This window comes from Kryptolebias marmoratus, linkage group LG22 (genome assembly GCF_001649575.2).
Source record: "Kryptolebias marmoratus isolate JLee-2015 linkage group LG22, ASM164957v2, whole genome shotgun sequence".
In the NCBI taxonomy this organism is placed as follows: Eukaryota; Metazoa; Chordata; class Actinopteri; order Cyprinodontiformes; family Rivulidae; genus Kryptolebias; species Kryptolebias marmoratus.
Window position 1 is genome coordinate 28334298 of NC_051451.1, and position 18551 is coordinate 28352848.

The following is an 18551-nucleotide window of genomic DNA, read 5'->3' on the forward strand; positions in this document are numbered from 1 at the left end:
AGGAGGAGGAGGAGGAGGAGGAGGAGGGGGCGGGGGGAGGAGGAGCAGATCGCCTCAGGTTTATAAATCTCATCGTTTTTTAGATTAAAATTCATAAAACTAAAGTTTAAATTCAATAAAATTGACATTAAACTTCAGTTTTAAACATTTAAAGTGCTGTTTTAGTGTTTTCTTATGTTTAAAAATCATTAATATCATTCTTTGTGTTTCTTAAAGATTTATAACATTTGTTTTAATTAATATGTTATTTTTAATTCTATTATTAAATGAGTGTTCTAATTGCACATTAAATTCAAAATAATATTTAAATAATAATATTAATAATAAACTAAAATATCCTTACATGTTCAAAAGGAGCAGAAGTTCTTTTTCAATAAACTGTATTTTTTTATACTTTTTTAACAAACATTTGATTTTTTATTAAAATGATCTACGATCTATGACAACATGAGCCCCAAAAACAGAAAAAAATATTATTCATATTATTATGACAGTGATGTTTTGGGACTTTGGAGCTCTAAACCCGGTCCAGTTTGGATCAGTTTGATCCTTTTTGGAGGTCACTAACATCTGAAGTGTTTAAATCTTTTACAAACAGCAGCTCTTTGTGTAGAAACACAGATTTGACATCAAACTGACAACATTTCTGTCTCTCTCTGCTGAAGGACTTAAACCTCCCAGAATAAAAGAGCAAACAGACAAACTTCTACATATTTTAGATCTAAATGTTTGTTTGAGGCTTACTTTTCAGTCTGCCTCTCATCAGAGAGTGACAGACACATGTGTGTTGTTACCATGGCAGCGGCTTGAACGTTTCTTTTGATCTTTGATTTTCCGTGATTCAGATTTGAAACTCAAACTGGAGCTGAGGAGTTCCGGGGGTGGAGGTGATGGAGGAGGGAGCCGAACCTGCCCCCTGCAGCAGAACCGGGTCGTGATGCTGAGCTGCTCGCAGATAAATGAGCGGAGTCGCTGCAGGAGGATTTCAGAGCGCGCGCTGCGTCTCCTTCACACACACTGCTGCTGGACTCTGGACTGGTTTTGGGTCAGAACCTGAGCAGCGCAGATCATTTACAGAAACAGAAGCCGTTCAGGTGTCTGATCTCTTCTGTTTCCTCAGAACTTCGTGCTTCAGGTTTGGTTCTGAGCAGAACCTGATCCTGGACCTGGATCCGGACCTCTCCTCTCCTCCCAGCAGGACCTGCAGGATGGATCAGAGCCTGGAGGTTTGGCTGACCCCCAGGTCGGTGCTGGTGGTCTCCGCGGTCCTGCTGGTGTCCCTGTGGGTCCGGCTCCGGCACAGGTCGGGTTCAGGTCTGCCCGGACCCTTCTCCTGGCCCCTGATCGGGAACGCGGCGCAGCTCGGAAACGCGCCGCACCTGTTCTTCGCGCGCTTGGTCCAGAAGTTCGGGAACGTGTTCCAGATCCGGCTGGGCAGCCAGGCCGTGGTGGTCCTGAACGGGGCCGCCATCAGGCAGGCCCTCATCAAGCAGGGTCTGGACTTCGCAGGCAGACCGGACTTCACCTCCTTCCGCTTCATCGCGGACGGGGACAGCATGGCGTTCGGAACCGTGACGGAGCGCTGGAAGACGCACCGGCGCGTGGCCCAGTCCACGGTCCGGATGTTCTCCACCGGGAACCCGCAGACCAGAAGGACCTTCGAGCAGCACGTGCTGTGTGAGTTCCGGGAGCTGCTGCGGCTCTTCGTGGAGCGGACCCGGGCGGAGCGCTTCTTCCAGCCCATGACCTTCCTGGTGGTCTCCACGGCCAACGTCATGAGCGCGGTCTGCTTCGGGAAGCGCTACTCCTACCAGGACGACGAGTTCCGGGACGTGGTGGGCCGGAACGACAAGTTCACCCAGACCGTGGGGGCCGGCAGCATTGTGGACGTGATGCCCTGGCTCCAGTACTTCCCGAACCCCATCAGGACCATGTTCGAGGAGTTCAAGAAGCTGAACCAGGACTTCTCCCTCTTCATCAGGGACAAGGTCCTGGAGCACAGGAAGACCCTGGAGTCCAGCACCTTCAGGGACATGACGGACGCCTTCATCGTGGCCCTGGACCGGATCCCGGACCGGACGGGTCCCCCAGCAGCCAAGGATGACGTCAGCCCGGCTATTGGGGACATTTTCGGGGCGAGTCAGGACACCCTGTCCACGGCCCTGCAGTGGATCGTCCTCATCCTGGTCAAGTAAGACACATTCAGAGCTGTCTTTATTAAATGAATGCGTGTCGCCCGCCGCCCGTCAGGCAGGAGTTTTAGACTCAGATCAGTTCACGAGGAGAGATGATGAATCTGGAGATCTCGCGCTCAGATTGTGTGTTCGGGATGACTCTCAGCTACTACCAGACCAGGTTTAGCTCAGTCCTAACCCTAACTCTGAGCTTTAGCCCCTCATGTGTTTTCGAAAGGTCAGTTGGCTGTGGCGGCCATCTTAAACTTGATTGACTCCAAACGTTAATGAGTTGTAGGTTTATATCCAATGATTATTTTCTGCAGGGTTCATTAAAATGTGTCCTGGGGTTTGGGAGATATTTTGCTAACAGACAAAACATTATCACTCACATTTAATCCTAACTGTTCCTAAGAGATAAAAACTGATCAAATAATAAAATCTGTTAAATGATTTCTCAGCAGTTTGAGGGTCAGAAGCTGAAGAGCAGATTTAGTTTCCTAAAACAGCGACTCTCAAAGTTTCTGAAAATGCAACAAAGTTATGAGGAAGTGTTACGTTATGTAACATCATGGTGTGTGTGTGTGTGTGTGTGTGTGTGTGTGTGACAGAAACTGGCAGCAGCACAAAGAGGTGAAACCTCACACCGGTGAAGCTGCATGAATCCCACAGTCAGCGTTTTACTCTCAGCTGCTGCTGCTGCTTTTATTTATCTGTTTGTGAATGTGCAGAAACCAGCTGACCGTCACTAAACGGTGTGTGTGTGTGTGTGTGTGTGTGTGTGGGTGGGGCAGAGTTTTCTTCTGTTGTTTATAATTAATAAAAAGATCTAAAGATTCTGAAACAAACTGAGAGCAGCTCAGTCAGAACTCAGTCTGGCTCCCAGCTTCCACCTGGTGGCGCCATTTCTAATTAGTTTTTTTCGTAAAAAGAATCTCTAAATTTGTGTGGCACGGTGGAGCAGTGGTTAGAGCTGTCACCTCTCAGCGAGGTCACATGTTCGTCTCCCAGCCTGGGGCCTTTCTGGGTGGAGTTTACATGATCTCCCCCGCAGACACGTGAGTTTCCTCCTACAGACCTGAAACATGCAGGTTACGTCCACTGGAACTGTCCTTCAGTAGGAGTGAGCGGGTCTCGTCTGTCTCTGTGTCCCTGTGATGGACTGGAGACCTGTCCAGGTGTCCCCAGGGTTGGAGTCGGGGTCAGGGTCGGGGTCCGGGTCAGGATCAGGTCTGGGTCGGGGTCAGGTTGGAGTCGGGGTCTGGGTGGGGTTCAGGGTCAGGGTCTGGAGGGTAAGGTCTGGGTCAGATCTGGGTCTGGGTCGGGGGTGGGGTCCGGGTCCGGGTCAGGGTCAGGGTCAGGTCTGGGTCAGGTCAGGGTCAGGTCTAGGTTGGGGTCTGGGTCTTGATCGGGGTCGGGGTCAGGTCTGGGTTTCTGGTTTTTACTGTCGGCCATGCTGCTTCGTAGTTCTTCTAAAACGTCTCCTGTCCTCTGGTCTCAGGTTTCCTCAGATGCAGGAGCGTCTCCAGCAGGAGGTGGACAGAGTTGTGGACCGGGACCGCCTCCCCTCCGCCGAGGACATGTCCCGGCTGCCTTACGTCATGGCCTTCATCTACGAGATGATGCGCTTCACCAGCTTCGTCCCCCTCACCATCCCCCACTCCACCATCAAGGACACCTCCATCATGGGCCACAGCGTCCCAAAGAACACCGTCATCTTCATCAACCAGTGGTCCGTCAACCACGACCCGACATACTGGTCCAACCCAGAGAACTTCGACCCGGAGCGGTTCCTGGACCCTCAGGGGTCCCTGAACAAGGACCTGACCAGCAGCGTGCTCATCTTCTCCCTGGGCAGGCGGCGGTGCATCGGCGAGGAGCTGTCCAAGATGCAGCTCTTCCTCTTCACGGCTCTGCTCGCCCACCAGTGCCACATCAGGCCCGACCCGACCAGAACCCTGAGCCTGGACTACAGCTACGGCCTGACCCTGAAGCCCCACGCCTTCTCCATCGCCGTGTCTCTGCGTGAAGACATGAAGCTGCTGGACGAGGCAGCCGCCCAGGCGTCCTCTGGGAAGACACCGTTGGACGCACAAACAAAGCAAATGGAAGAAAACTCAAAGACTGAAGGTTGAACAGGAAGTCCAGCTGTTCGTGGCTGAGAACGTTTATCCACTGATCAGGGACGATTAAATCCTGAAAGACACGGTGTTCATCTCCGCTCCTCAGCCCTCGAGGTGGAGGACCGCAGTCAGCTGCATAAAACAATCAGAAACAGGCGAGAATGAAAATATCTGCTGTTCGGTTCTGCACGAGTTCCACCGCAGGAAACGGCCCAAACAGGCGACAGACTGTTTCTGCTACATACACGACCTGCTTTTTAAGAATCCTGTACAACTTTATTAATCGTTTTTATAAAACAACTCTTTCTGCTGCATTATTTTACATTTTAAACATCCTAACTGCAGCTGTAATCAGAGTTCAGGGGAGTCTGAGAAACAGATAAATAAGCTCCAAACCAGCTTTAAGCTTCAGCTCTGCTAACACAAACTGTTCAGAAACACTTTAATCATCATTACTCAGGAAATGACTTACTGGAAGTCAGATATTACTTTAGCTATCAATAGTTTTATATAGGTTAATATATTCTGTTTTAAAGGACTGGGCATAAAAGTCTCTAAATTGACCAGTTTGATTATTTTTTTACATCTCATGGGAACGTGGTTTTTGCTGAAAGTCACCGCCTGCAGGGATCAGTTTCCTCTCTGCTGGAACAGTTCAAGTTTTTATTGGTCCAACTTGAAATGAAGTGGAGATTTAACGTGTTAATGTGTTGTGAATGAATGTTTTTTAATGATTCTAGCCTAAATAAAATGATCCCTGCAGGACGACGCTGACAGAAGCGATCAGTTATTAATCAGACATTTCTTAAGTGGGGTTCTGTGGAACGAGCATGAATAACTAGTATCTTACCTGTGGTAGATTGTCTCAGTTTTACTCTTATTTACATAAAGTTTTAAAGTTATTTGCACAGAAAGCAGCAGCAGCTTGACTGAAGAGGATGTAAAAGTTAAAAACTGACAACCTGCGATAATTCGTTATGGATGAAAAATGAAAATCGTCTCGTTTGTTTTGTTTGTTTCCACTTGGACCAAACTGACGAACTAATAACGGCTAATCTGAGTGGAGCCATTTTAATGCAGGATTTCAGTGTTTTAAGGAGTTCCACGGTGGTTTAAGCCAAAGGTTACCAAAGTTTTCAGTTTCTGACACAAAGCTCAACTTTCTGTGGTCAAATATCGAAACGAACTCTGAACTCTTTTTACTGACACAAAACACTTTATCTCACATAACATATGTGGCAATAAAATAAAATAAAGTAAAATGCAATTAGCAATCATTTTCAAATTTATTTTTGTTCCTCCAGACCCTGAAACAGATGTTTTGGGACCTGTAATGGGGCCTCAAACCCAACTTTGGGGATCACTGGTTTATGCAGTAACCAATATTTAATCTTTTACTTTTATATTACATGGCTATTCCAGCAGAAATGTCATAATGTTGCAGCTGAGGGTGCTACAGCCAGCTGCTGGTGCCATTACTGTGCACTTTAAAGCAACCATGAAACTTTTTAAAGTAAAAAATAAAATAAAATAACGTGAAAGCTGCACAAAGCTCTGAGATCCACTCAGACTAGCCTTTAGCTCTTCAGTCCTGTCAGAATTAAACTTTAATTTCTCCAAACATGGTCATTCAAAGAGTTATCTGCAACAGGTAAGATAGTATTTATCCCTTTAATGTTTGATATAATCAACCTGGAATTTAAAATCCTTCTTTTCCAGCTGTTTCCTGTGAAATCTCTGCAGCTGCATCGACGCTCGTTCTCTCAGTTTGTTTGCCTGAAACTTGTTCAATAAAGTTTTGTAAACAAACAAAATAAACAGATTATATTCTCCTGGTTTGTTTCTGCGTCGTTTTCTACTTTTAGAAGAACAAACATGGCTGATGACGCCAATCAGTCAGAGCTGGTTTGAAAAGAGAAACTCTAAGAAGTCTCGGAGCGTTGCCAGGTCAGGTGGGAACAGAAAAGGAAGTGATTCAGATCCTTCGGCCTGCGCGGCGTTTCATCTCTGCCTGCCAGAACATCCTGTACCTGATCAGAGGGAGGCGTGGAGCCGAGCCGAGCCGAGCCGAGCCGCCGGAGCGTGACAAATCCAGACAGTAGAAGATTCCTGATACTGAGCTTTCATTCTTCACAACACAGCAAATTAAAGCTGAAGACTAAACAGGCCTGTGAAGAGCTGCATGGCAACCCTCCAAACACGACCAGGAGAAATGTCAGATTATCAAAAGAAGCCGAGTCAGGAGAGAAACGGAGGCAGAGCTGAGGCTCAGACCTGAGTCAGCGTTAAAGTTAAACTTTCTTCTGTGTATTTAAGACTCCATTCAGGAAAACCTTCAGCTGATTCAAGACTTCAGGCAGAGATTTGGTTTTTTTTTAACTTTAGTTACATTTATTCTCAGAGAAATTTAAGAAATCTAAGAAATCCTCAAAAATTTTTATTTTTACCTTTTAGCTTCTGTTCTGCTGAGTTTAACTAAAATGTTTTGTTAATTTTATCTTAAATCTAAAATAAGTCATTTGAGTAAAATCATTCAAACTGTTCTCATAGAAAACAAACATTTTTCAAGTTTGATGCTAAATAAAAATTTAGAATAATTAAATAAATAACCTAAAAAAGTGGTGTGTGCAAATGTATTCACCCCCTCAGACTCAACACTTTGTGTCCTCACCTCCTGCAGCAGCTCCAGGATCAGGTCCATCAGGTCTCTTCAGGTCCGTCTCCATGGTCCTGGTCCATCAGGTCTCTTCAGGTCCGTCTCCATGGTCCTGGTCCATCAGGTCTCTTCAGGTCCGACTCCATGGTCCTGGTCCATCAGGTCTCTTCAGGTCCGTCTCCATGGCCCTGGTCCATCAGGTCTCTTCAGGTCCGTCTCCAGGATCAGGTCCGTCAGTTCTCTTCAGGTCCATCAGGTCTCTTCAGGTCCATCTCCATGGTCCTGGTCCATCAGGTCCATCTCTGTGGTCCTGGTCCATCAGGTCTCTTCAGGTCCGTCTCTATGGTCCTGGTCCATCAGGTCTCTTCAGGTCCATCTCCATGGTCCTGGTCTATCAGATCTCTTCAGGTCCGTCTCCATGGTCCTAGTCCATCAGGTCTCTTCAGGTCCGTCTCCATGGTCCTTGTCCATCAGGTCTCTTCAGGTCCGTCTAACCTGGACCTTCTGTCCATTCTTCATGTCCAAACGTCTGCAGCTCCTTCAGGTTGGACGGTGCTGCTTGTGTCCAACAACCAGAGGTTCTCAGCTGGACTGAGGTCTGGGCTTTGACTGGAACATTCCAGGACCTTTAACTGGTTCTTCAGCAGAGGCTTTAGGCTCATTGTCCTGCTGGGAGGTGGACCTCCGTCCCAGACTAATGTCTCTGGAAGGGACAGGGACAGTTTCCCAGTCCCCACAGCATGCTTCTGCCACCACCGTGCTTCACTGTGAGGCTGGTGTTCCATGCTTCCAGTATATTAGCTCTCACTAATATCCTACTACTGTAGCTTCTTCTGGATCAAAATAACTTTAATCATTAAAAAATCTGTTGAAGGATTAAAACCCATAAAGTCTCAGATCATTTAAATGATAATAAAAAACCTCCAAATGGAAAATGATAAATGATTTTTTTAGCTTGCCTCCCAAGTTGTTCGTTTGTTTCAAAACAAACAGCTGAATGCAAACTGCTGTCGTAACGTTAAACATGTCTGAAGTTGGACGGCGGACAGAAGTTTGAAACTTTTAAGTGTTTTGCAACAAGTTTTGTGCCGGCGTGTGCAGACACCGAGAGGGAGCTCTGCAGATGTCTGATTAAAAAACACCAGAGGCTCAAAAAAAGCAGCCAGGAAAGCTGAAGTTTCTGATTGTGTATAAACAAACACCTGCGCTGAGAGTGGAATAAGATCTGAAACATGACGAGACCAGTGGAGGTCGGCCTGAATCTGATCCAGTAACAAATTCCCCCGCTGATCTGGCACAAAGTGTACCCTCTGTGGAGGAAGCTGCACAATCATTTTCCCTCCTGCAGGAGCCGACACGCTGCGCTGTTGATTCAGTTCAGTTCACCACCAAAATCACCGCCTGCTTTGATTCCAGGTTGCAGAAACAAAAAGTTACTGTGAGAAGCTGCTCCTGGTAAACAAACCAGCAGAACCACACCGAAAAGCTTAAAGCAGCAAAACAGTAGCTAAAATGAGCAAATCAGCAGCTAAAACAGATTTAAAGAGAATTAAAGAGATTTCTGTTTCTGCAGGAAAACTTCTAGAAATCAAGGTTTTCACAAGAAGAATAAATAAAAACTCCAGTTATTTCACATGAATCTGCAGTTTAATCAGGAATATTAAAACTTGTTTTGTCATTTAAACCAGATAAAATTTACAAAGTGGTAAAAAAAACTTGTTAAAAACCAAATTTAAATAAATTCTTTTAAACAAAACAGAAAAAGGAATAAAAAGATTGTTTAATAAAAATAAAATCAATCAGGAATGTGTCGAAGAATCAGTAAAATAAAACCTGCAAACATAAAGTCAGCAGGAGATCAAAACAAACAAACAAACAAACAAACAAACGAGTCCTCAGCCTCTTCACCTTTTTTTACTTCAGATTTCTTTTTCTACATTAAAGCTAAAATGATATTTACACTTTAAAAGCAGAATTACATCTTTTATTTATCGTGCAGTGTCTTAATACCCGTCTTTAAAGGGACAGTTCAAACATTTAGAAGCAGATTAAAACCATAATGGATCCCCGTCACCTTAAAGTGTTTTTACTTCTTCATGGAAACGTCTTTGAGAAACTTTTCCACAGCTGTCAGTTTTCTGTTATCTTTCTCTAAAAGAGCAAACAGCAGCAGCAGCAACTAGCTGTAGCACGGAAGCACTGAGAACACGGTTATTAAATTAAAAATAAAGAATTAGCAATAAATAACCAGCTGCTTCATGTTTGAACTGATTTAAAAACATTTTAACCCCATGAATAATCCTTTATTAAACATTATTAAACTCTTTATAAAAGATTTATTAATGCTTCAGCTTTTGATTTAAAACTAATCTGAGCCCCAGGTGCATGCTGGGAACTAACGGCTGTAAAGTTGCTTCAGAAACGAACCCAGCTGACGTTTACAGCCCGCTCTCCGCTCGCCCTGCAGATCAGCCGCCTCCCTTCAGGCGGTTGGAAGTTGAAACCCAATCTGAGCGTGACTTCAGGAGGTGAAAGATTTCTTTTGATTGAAGTGAAAGTAGATGTTACAGACGACTTGCCTGAGCTATTTCTGCTAATATGTGATCTGTGGAGCTGTTGGAAATGAGTTATGACTTTAACCTCCGAGGGTTTGAACTTCTGACTTTCAGTTAGTCTCAACAACAAAAAAAAAACCTCACGGGTTGGAAGTTGGGTCTTCATCAGTTTATAAAATGATTATTAAAAGAAAACTCTGACGAGTGGTTCCAAGGCTGCGGCTCGTTGCTCCTACGGATGATTGAATTTCACGCCACAACATGTTCCACTCACAAAGTGAACAACATGAAGCCTGACTTCAGATCAGTTCTTACAGAAAAACTACCTTCAGAGGTCAGGAAAGATTAAAGTCTGGATTATTCTTCAACTGTTCTCACACTCCGAGCGCCGGGCACAGAACGTCCAACTCCTTTTGTGCTTCTTCATCCTGAAAATGAACATTTGAAATATTTAGTGTTTCATTATTTTGTCCCTCCAGCCGGTCGTCCCCTCAGGGTTCTCAGTGTGCTCCCCTTCACGCCGGATGATCTCAGAACACCACAAATTCTACGTTAGGAGCAGGTTCTCATGAAGAAACGATCCTGTACGCCATCGAACCCCGTTCGGCCGGAACGTCACGCCACACGAACACGATGCTACCACCGCTAATCTCTGCTGCCGCTGTATGATGTCGGACCGATGCTGGTTCCATGTTTTCAGAGATTTAAAGTTTATTCAGCCCAAGTCCTGGAACTGAAAACCCCTCTAATGGAACAGAGGCTTCAGGCGCAGAGACGTGTGCTGCTGATAGTCCTGTTCTTTATATTCCTGTATTTTTACCAGTCTAATGAATTAAAGTGGAAGGAGGAGCTGCCTGTAACCTGTCAGTAAGGCTGAGCTCACCTGAGACCGTAGTTTCCACTTTATCATCCTTTCAAAATAAACACAGACATGAAGTAGGTGTGTCGAGACCAGCAACCTGACTGGGAGAGTTCATTAATAAAACATTAACTGATGCAGCTGCACGGTCAGAGTGTGGACGACCCTTTTGGTCGTGGAAGGAGAGGCGACAGGAAGTGATGCACGTAGCAGACATGACCCCAGAAGCCAGCACGGTGTTGGCATTATCAGGTGGTAACCTCAGCATGACGCCAGCTTCAGATTCTCTCCAACCAAGCCTCACCGTGTCCCGTCATGGCTTCCCTGACAGTTTGTTAACGAGGCACCAGCTTCTCAGCATCGTAGGTCATCATCCGCTATGAAGGGGTTTAATGGATGAGATGAAGCCAGGCAGAGGCCTCAGCTATAAATAAACCCTTCAGGTGACAGTATTTACCTCTTTGGAGACGTTATCCATGGAACAAGCTGCTTCACACATCTGTCTGGCCTTTTCCATCTGCCCCAGATATTTATAGCACTGCCAAAGACAAGATCAAGGATTGTCAAAGCGTTGTGTGTTTCTGCAGACCATCCCAGAGCTGAAGGGTCCACTACTGACCTTGGCCAGAAACACATAGTTGAGTTTAGAGTAGGCAGGATGAAGCTCTTCAACCTGGATTCAAAAGATAAAACCAAAACAAAATGAACTTAGAGACAAACTTTACTAAATACCAGAGAATAAAGATCTGTTAGCATGAATTTAACTGAATTCTACAGATGAGAATGACTGCGGTCGACACATGAAGATCTACAAAGATCCCTAACAGAATCCAGATCTGCTTTTCAGGAACATGTTGGATAAACCATGGAAGCCACAGGTTGGAGGCTGTGGACCGGCACTGCACGGGTTTATGGGATGTATTTGTTCAAGTTCTCTAGGTCACAGGCGACGTGCTGAAACAGGAGCCGATTAAATCAAACTTAAGGCTGAGACACCAGGAAGAGGCACGCACATGAAAAAGTATTTTCTTGACTATATAAACAGCTGAAATGTGGGAACACGGATCAGACCTCTGAAAACACGCGGCTCCTTCGCTCAGGAGCCAACAGGAGCGTGCACCGAGTGCTCACATGCAATCAGCTCAACACTGACAGATTTCTGACATTTGCTGTAAACTGTTGCTTCATGCACACAACCTTACTAACCTGCAGGGGTCAGTTTATCGAAGGCACCAATAAATAAGCATTAAAACCTCGTTATTACTATTCAGTCAGCATTTTACCCAAACATCTTCAGCTACAGAGCAGAAGTTTTTATTTTGGAACGACTCAACTCGCAGCTTCAGAAAAACTCAAACAAAAATGCATGAAAGCATTCATCTGAAGCAGGATTAGGATTATGGTAGCAATAATCTGAGCGATGGAAACAACACAGTTTAGTTTTCTCACAGAGTGTGCTTTCTACTGTTTCTTCCTGTCTCATTAAGAGTGCGTCAGGGAGTGAAACACAGGTGCGTGGTTAGCCATCTTAGCCTTTTTCTACAGTTTACATAACAAACTTAGATTATTACAAATGAAAGTCCTGAATTAGTTTTTTGATTTATAGAATAAATCTGAGATTTTCAGGCAGGATTTCTTCAGAAATTAGTCTTTAAAGCTCTGTCCTTCCATTTCATCTAAAAAAAGACTTTAAACAGTTCATATACATTCATAAAAAATGAACAGGAAATTACTTTGAGGAAGTTCTTCAGAGCATCTTCGATGGTGGCGCTCGGAGGTTCTCCAAATAGAGTTGCAGCAACTTTCCTCTCAATCCACGACAGCTGAGCAACCTGCAGAAACAAATCGAATAACGTGGTTTAGTGAATCTTTTAAAAGCAACAAAACAAGAAGCAGAAAGGAAGTGCATCACTGCCTTTTTTCTGTCTGAATCTGAAGCTGCCAGAAACACACTTTCATGGCCTCTGTAACTTTTATCTCTAAATGATCGTTAAAAACTAAAACTTCAAAATATATATTAGCTTACAGTGACCACAGCGGGTCCAAAAACAATCAGAACTAACTTCAAATCAAAGAGAAACTTACTCATACAACATATCTGAATCCACTTTGTGTAATAAAATCAAGACAAAACTAATGTTTGATAAACGGTTCATTAAAAACAAACAAAAAAGTTATATTTTCAGAACATCTGATGGCTGTTTAAGTATCTTTTATCAGCTGGTAGCTGAGGAGACTCTGCTGCTTTGTGGGGTCACGTTAGTTCAGTAGGTCCTACAGTTTGGTTCTGGACGGGTCGTATTCAGACTAAGACGGGTCCAGGAAAATGTTTTCAATGCATATTGAGGTTCAGACTTGAAGTTAGTGAACAATAACTGCACATCGCCTTTGCGACAAAAGACAGATGCGCTGTGGAGCATGTGGGTCCCGTACAGCGTAGCACCAGCGGCCCAACAGGTAATAGGACAGGGGGTCCTGCGGCTTCAGCTCGATGGCTTTATCCAGATGATCCTGGGGGGGGGACACAGAAGCTTTTCAGTGTTGATTCATGATACAGCTGCTGTTTCCTTCTGTCCTGACCTGATCTGTCCTGCTTCACCAACCCACAAGTATTTCACAAACACCTCTCACACATGCGATCCCGCCGACCCTCCCTCCTTCTCTTGTTTCCCCTCTCCAGCACTCCATCTCCCGCTCTTTCACCTGTCAGGACTTCTGAAGGTGCACTGTGTTTATGGAAGCCGCTGACAGAAGATAAACGGCTACGTGCCGTTCTTCCACACACTGGCTTATGTAACTGGCCGTCAGAAGGAGGGGCTTTCTGACTTCCAAACCCCCACTTTCATCAGATTACACAAGAGAAGCACTGTTCCTTACCTTAAAAATGTACCCGTTCTTTATCTTGTTTTGTATGGTGTCATATTCTGCCAGAATCCCACACATAATGGCATACCTGTAAAAATAAAATAAGACATTATAGCCAGCTTTTGTGTCAGTGATCTCCTCCCTGGGACAAAACGTCTGAGAAGGCAACAAAATTCCAAATAAAGCAACTCGGGTGAACTCAAATATAGATTAGCTGTGCGGGTTAACTCTAGCTGAAGTCATTGTTTGATGGTTGAGCGCTTAGAAAAGTCCTGCTCATCACCTTCCAGGAACAAAAACCAACAACAAACTGCTTCCCAAAGCTTAGAAAAGCACCTCATGCAGGAAGGGGACGCTTCAGTTGAGGTAAAAGTGAAACAAAGGAGTTTAACGGTTCCCTTCACATCAAAACAGACTTATGAAAAATGTTCTTCTGTTATCTCCGTCTCGAAGAAGCGTGAGGTCGGACAGCACCTTACGTAAACTGGTTTGTTTGGAGGAAAATCAAGCCTTCAGACGACACAAGGTGCGTTACATAAGGAGCAATTCCGCTCCATCATGAGGCTGATAGCATCTCACAGAGCTGCAGGAACACGTAATCTCCTTCAAGAATATAACATCGCAAATATAAATAGATTCTGCAGTTATTTCACAACAAAAAACAAATGCAAACCCGCTGGAATGCAAGGAACTGTCTTTTACATGTGGTGTAGAATCAGTTATGTCTCACTTGTTCATACAGTGATGTAAGATATTAGCAACATTTACTGTAAATATTAATCCCTATAACCACCATCATCACAATGAGCCACTCTGAAAACCCTCTTCATGCTTCTGTCAGTCTTTGGTATTTTGTTACAAGAATAAATAATGAAGAAAAGTCTTGTGACGTATCTGGGATAACGTTTAGGATGCGTTCTTCTTTTTGCATACGAGTTGAGCTGAAGGGTTGAAAGCTGCAGCATCCTACGATGTAAGCACGGCGCTACAGTTCCACTCTGTAATCATCTGGTTGTTTGTGTGGCGTTCAGCAGCATCTTCTTGTCTCAGCTCTTCCATGGACCTGTGGTGATGTCTTCTGTCAGCATCCAGCCGTGGTCCCACACACCATCTTCAGCCTGACAGTTTGTCTTCTTTCCTCCTCGTCTTCAAACCCAGAACAACAACTCAAACATCGGTTTCCTCCAGTGGAATGAAGGACAAGTAGGAAACGCTGGTCTTACATCGGGACAAACACAAAGGAATAAAGCAGCTCTAACAAGATGGTCAAGAAAGACAAGCGATGGCAACAGCTATTATACAAAGAAGTACCACAAGAACACCACAACATGGAAGGACAGACAGAATGTTAGCACAGCGTAGCACTGTAGAAAAACAGGGTACAGAAACATTATTACCACTGACCTCAGTCAAGTGAACGGGAAGCCAGGGGAGCTTTTAGCTTCTGGAAGTCAGCGGAGAGTTTGAACAGAGTAAGAAGAAGCCACAGCCAGGCTGCAGAAATGTCAAACACCTTTCTACACGCAGGATCAGAGGACACAAAGATCATCCGGCAGCATCGTCTGACACGGTGGTGCTAACCACAGATGCTCCGAGGTTCCTGGTTGGAGTAAATGGATTGTTGAACAGCATGGGGGCCTTAAAGCTACGTGACTGAATTGGCACTGCAGGCCAATAAATATCCACAAAACAAACATAACAAGATAACTGGTGAAATGAAGTCAGACGTGGAGGAGTAAAAATGATACAGGAAGTCTGATGAAAACCAAAACAAATCATATGCAGAAAGAACGTCAGGAGAAAGGTTCAACATTCAGAGTCCAAAAGGCCCACAATATCTGAACGAACTCAGCTGCCAACAATCCTCCTGCAGGAGTTCTGCTGAATATTTAGTCGTCTGTGTTGAGAGCATGTTGAAATATCCTGACGTGATTAAAGGCATTAAGATGCCGATGAGATGAGAGGACCTGTAGTCATCGTGTGAGAGCTGTAAGAGAAACTGCTCAACATCCAGGCTACTGAGAGACACATTTCAGCTTTCTCCCACATCTCTCTGCATGTAGCAGCTCTGGTAGTTTACTGAGAGCATCCCTGGACCAACGTGATGAAAGGACAGGAAGTCTTCTTTAACGTTTGTCCTCATTCTGAGGCGACTTTGTGCCGTTTCTGGTCTTATGCAACATATCGTCTGTCACTGGGTGAAACTGAGCCGAGCCACGATTGGGGAGCCACAGGTGAAGGAGTGAAGCGAGGACCTATGAGGAAACGGGACGTAAACGTGCAGAGAGGTGTGTCTGGCCTCGGGCTGCTATCCGATGTTTTTATTGTCAGCCGTAATACTATCCACCTCCAACTGTCTAACACACACAAAAAGAGAAAACTCAGAAGGGGAGGAGAAAGTGAGCGGCAGCGAAACATGACAGGGGAGGACGAGGTGAGGACAGAAAGCTGTTATTGCGCAAAGTTAGCCCAGATCTTTAATCACAGCCCAATGAAATCCCCTACTCTGCTGGGCAAAAACAAAAGGCCCAAAGTGTCGGGCAGCAGATTGATTTCAACCTTCAAATCCAAACATAAAGAGCTCATTCAAACACAGAGTGCCTGATGGGACTGCGTGCCAAAAACAAGACGTGTGCGAGGAAAAGACACTGATGTCCTTCTGTCAGGGTAACCATCTGTGGGACACCGAGCTGTTATTACTGATGATGCAAGTGTTTAAAATGAGCTGAGTAACCTCTCTGCCACAGTCTGCCAGCATAATCCACGGGCGTTTGTCCCATCAGCAGCCCCTACATCCATGGATTTACAGCATCACATCTCCCAGGCTTCAGCCTGCTGAGAGGAAACCAATCTGCTCCCAGCCACCAGAAGCACACGCTCACACTTGTTTCTACAAACAACAACAGACCTTACACTTCCCTGGTGGTGCAAACATTAGCTTCTTATGTCAGCCATTAATTCCTGATAATAGACATCTTATTGTCATCAAGGCCTGCAGGGATCAGACAACAGACACTAAAAATTAAACAGATTTAAGGACTGAAACCACAGAAGTATCTCACTGAGACCAGTTATTCACTCAAAGTTGTGTGTTTGCAGCAGGTTTTGTGTGATCAGTTTTTTTAAATCACAGCCTGTTTCTGTCTGCATGGCTTAGAAAACTGTGCACATTATTTCTTTACCCATCCCTGCTCACAGACCCAACCTGTAAGATTCTGTCTGCTGGAGCAGATCTGAACCAGTTTGTTTTTATATTTTTGTTATTTATCATTGGTGTTTTTAGACCTGGACATTCGGGGCTGTAGAAATATAGAAGGGTCGACTCCAACATGCATGTAGATCTTTGACATTCTGACGTAGTGTTCTGTGGAAAGCAACGATGAGGCCACGTCTACACAAACACCCGAATCTCTCCATGAATGAGCCACAGGAAACAACCGTACTTCAGAGGGACCGGTGGCAGCTGGTCACAAACGTTGACCGCTCAGAATTTGAAAGTAGATTGGATCTGTGCAGCTGAATGTGTCAAAGTTCCTGAAGGAAGAATAAATAAATAAAATAAAATTCCGTGGAGACCTGGAAGTGCAGACATGAAGGAACCTCTGATGACCTGAAGAAAGTAGTTTCATTTACCAGGAAAATTTTATTTTATTCACTGGGATGTGAGACACCGGCAGAGCTGCAGCCACGGTTTGTTCACCAAAAAGCAGGTTTGTTCAGATGATTCTCCTCACCCAGCTTATTAAACTGTCACTCACAGACAACTCAATGAACGTGCATTAATGAGGATTTCTGTCTCATGTTTCCACTTATTAAAATGTAAAATATTATACGGTATTTCTACAGATTTAAAAACAGCAGTTAAAAAAGGCCTTATGGCTGATCTTTCACCTAAAAAGCTGCCTCCATCATATATGGTAACCGAATCCATTCACTGAGGTTACGTTAAAAAACTAAAATATAAACTTGGTAAGAAGTTTCAGTGGCTGAGCAGGAAGTGGCTGCTTGTGTTTAAATAGCACCTGCCAAAGTGTGACAAGCTGGAAGGCATTCACAAAAACCAGGTGACAAGTTTTCTCACGACATCTGCGCTCTAAATAAACAGTTACCTCAGACATAAACTTCCTTTCAGCTCCGCCTGGCAGCGGGCCCGGGCCCGGGCCTCCTCCCTCACAAACATGGATTTGCCTGATTCAGTAGGTAAGTTGTGAAGGAATTAAATAACCAGTAAGCTTTTTTAAAGCTGTTGCTTGCAATTAATTAAACAAACACGGCCTTTCTGTTCCACCTTCAGCGCGGAGGTATGTGCAGTAATTACTGAAAGTTTCTGTCTGAAGCTCTTTTCTGTCAAAAAAGTTAAAAAACTCAAATCCTCAACCAGATGAGACAGTTTCTCAGGCTGTAACATAAAAAGAATTAGTTTCATCTAAATAAGAAATAGGATGCATGGTTTCCTTGTCCACATCTTGAGGAAATGTTAAATAAGGCAGAGTTTAATCCTAGCAGATTATGTGAAGGTGCAGAAAGCTGACGTGTCTGCAGCAGCGTTCAGTCCTCGTTTCTCCGCTCCTGCACGAAGCCGTTGTATAATCAGTCAAGTTTTGACATGAGCAGAGTTTTAAAGGTGGAATGCATCGAGGCCTGCACAAATACAAATATGATTTTTGCAATCAGGCTCACGTAAGTACAGCTAATTAAATATAAGGGGATTTTCTTGCCTCAGTCATAAAGCGGGGGGGGGGCTTTTAAAATTCTTTCCCTTGAATTTGTCAGAAGAGGAGACGACGACAAAGAAGTCCTGTTAAATGACTCTTCCACCAACGCCTCCGAATCAGGAACATTGGCCATTTTGAAAGATTCATTTGAAGACAATAAACAAAGTGTCTGAGGGAATGTTTTAAAAGTGCCGATGCAGCAACTTCCTGAAACTCATTCGTCTCTAAAATCTAACAGGAGTTTGGGTTTTCCTTCATTCTAAACTGACAAAAAAACAACGTTTCGATGTATAAACTGTGAATGAAGCGTAAAGATTGTGGAAATAGGAAAAGTTTGTTTGCAAAAACTTTGAAAAGCTCAAAATTTAGTGTGTAGTTTTATCACAATAAACTGAACATTCTGTAATAAAATTAATAAAACTTAAACGTTAATCTGTAAAAAAAAGGCTCTAAACTTCACTTCAGGCAAGGAAGGTCCAACTTTCTGTGACCGGTAGAGCTCCAACAGGACCAGGTTTAGAGCTCCAACAGGACCAGGTTTAGAGCTCCAACAGGACCAGGTTTAGAGCTCCAACAGGACCAGGTTTAGAGCTCCAACAGGACC

General features: G+C 44.4%; 2 protein-coding genes and 1 long non-coding RNA gene across 5 annotated transcripts in view; 1 reads left to right on the top strand and 2 right to left on the bottom strand.

Moving 5' to 3' along the window:
* LOC119616710 overlaps positions 1-879 on the bottom strand; it is a 4168-nt gene extending 3289 nt beyond the window's left edge. For both annotated transcript variants that reach the window (XR_005232687.1, XR_005232686.1), the window contains exon 1: positions 745-879. This is a non-coding gene — a long non-coding RNA (uncharacterized LOC119616710). The remainder of the gene's footprint in view (positions 1-744) is intronic.
* On the top strand, positions 812-6132 carry LOC108247157 (cytochrome P450 1B1). The gene is made up of 2 exons (XM_017435073.3): positions 812-2191; positions 3676-6132. Exons 1-2 carry the CDS (start codon positions 960-962, stop codon positions 4307-4309), a joined length of 1866 nt encoding a protein of 621 aa, XP_017290562.2. The 5' UTR covers positions 812-959; the 3' UTR covers positions 4310-6132.
* Positions 6133-8862: 2730 nt separating this feature from the next.
* LOC108247171 (regulator of microtubule dynamics protein 2) overlaps positions 8863-18551 on the bottom strand; it is a 21079-nt gene continuing 11390 nt past the window's right edge. Inside the window, exons 6-11 of one of the 2 annotated variants that reach the window (XM_017435092.3) lie at positions 13245-13320; positions 12801-12878; positions 12101-12199; positions 10987-11040; positions 10825-10905; positions 8863-9936 (exon numbers count right to left, since the gene is read on the bottom strand). In XM_017435092.3, coding sequence (XP_017290581.1) covers positions 9883-9936; positions 10825-10905; positions 10987-11040; positions 12101-12199; positions 12801-12878; positions 13245-13320 — 442 coding nt within the window. In that variant the 3' untranslated portion in view covers positions 8863-9882. The other variant, XM_037973583.1, reaches the window with a different exon arrangement.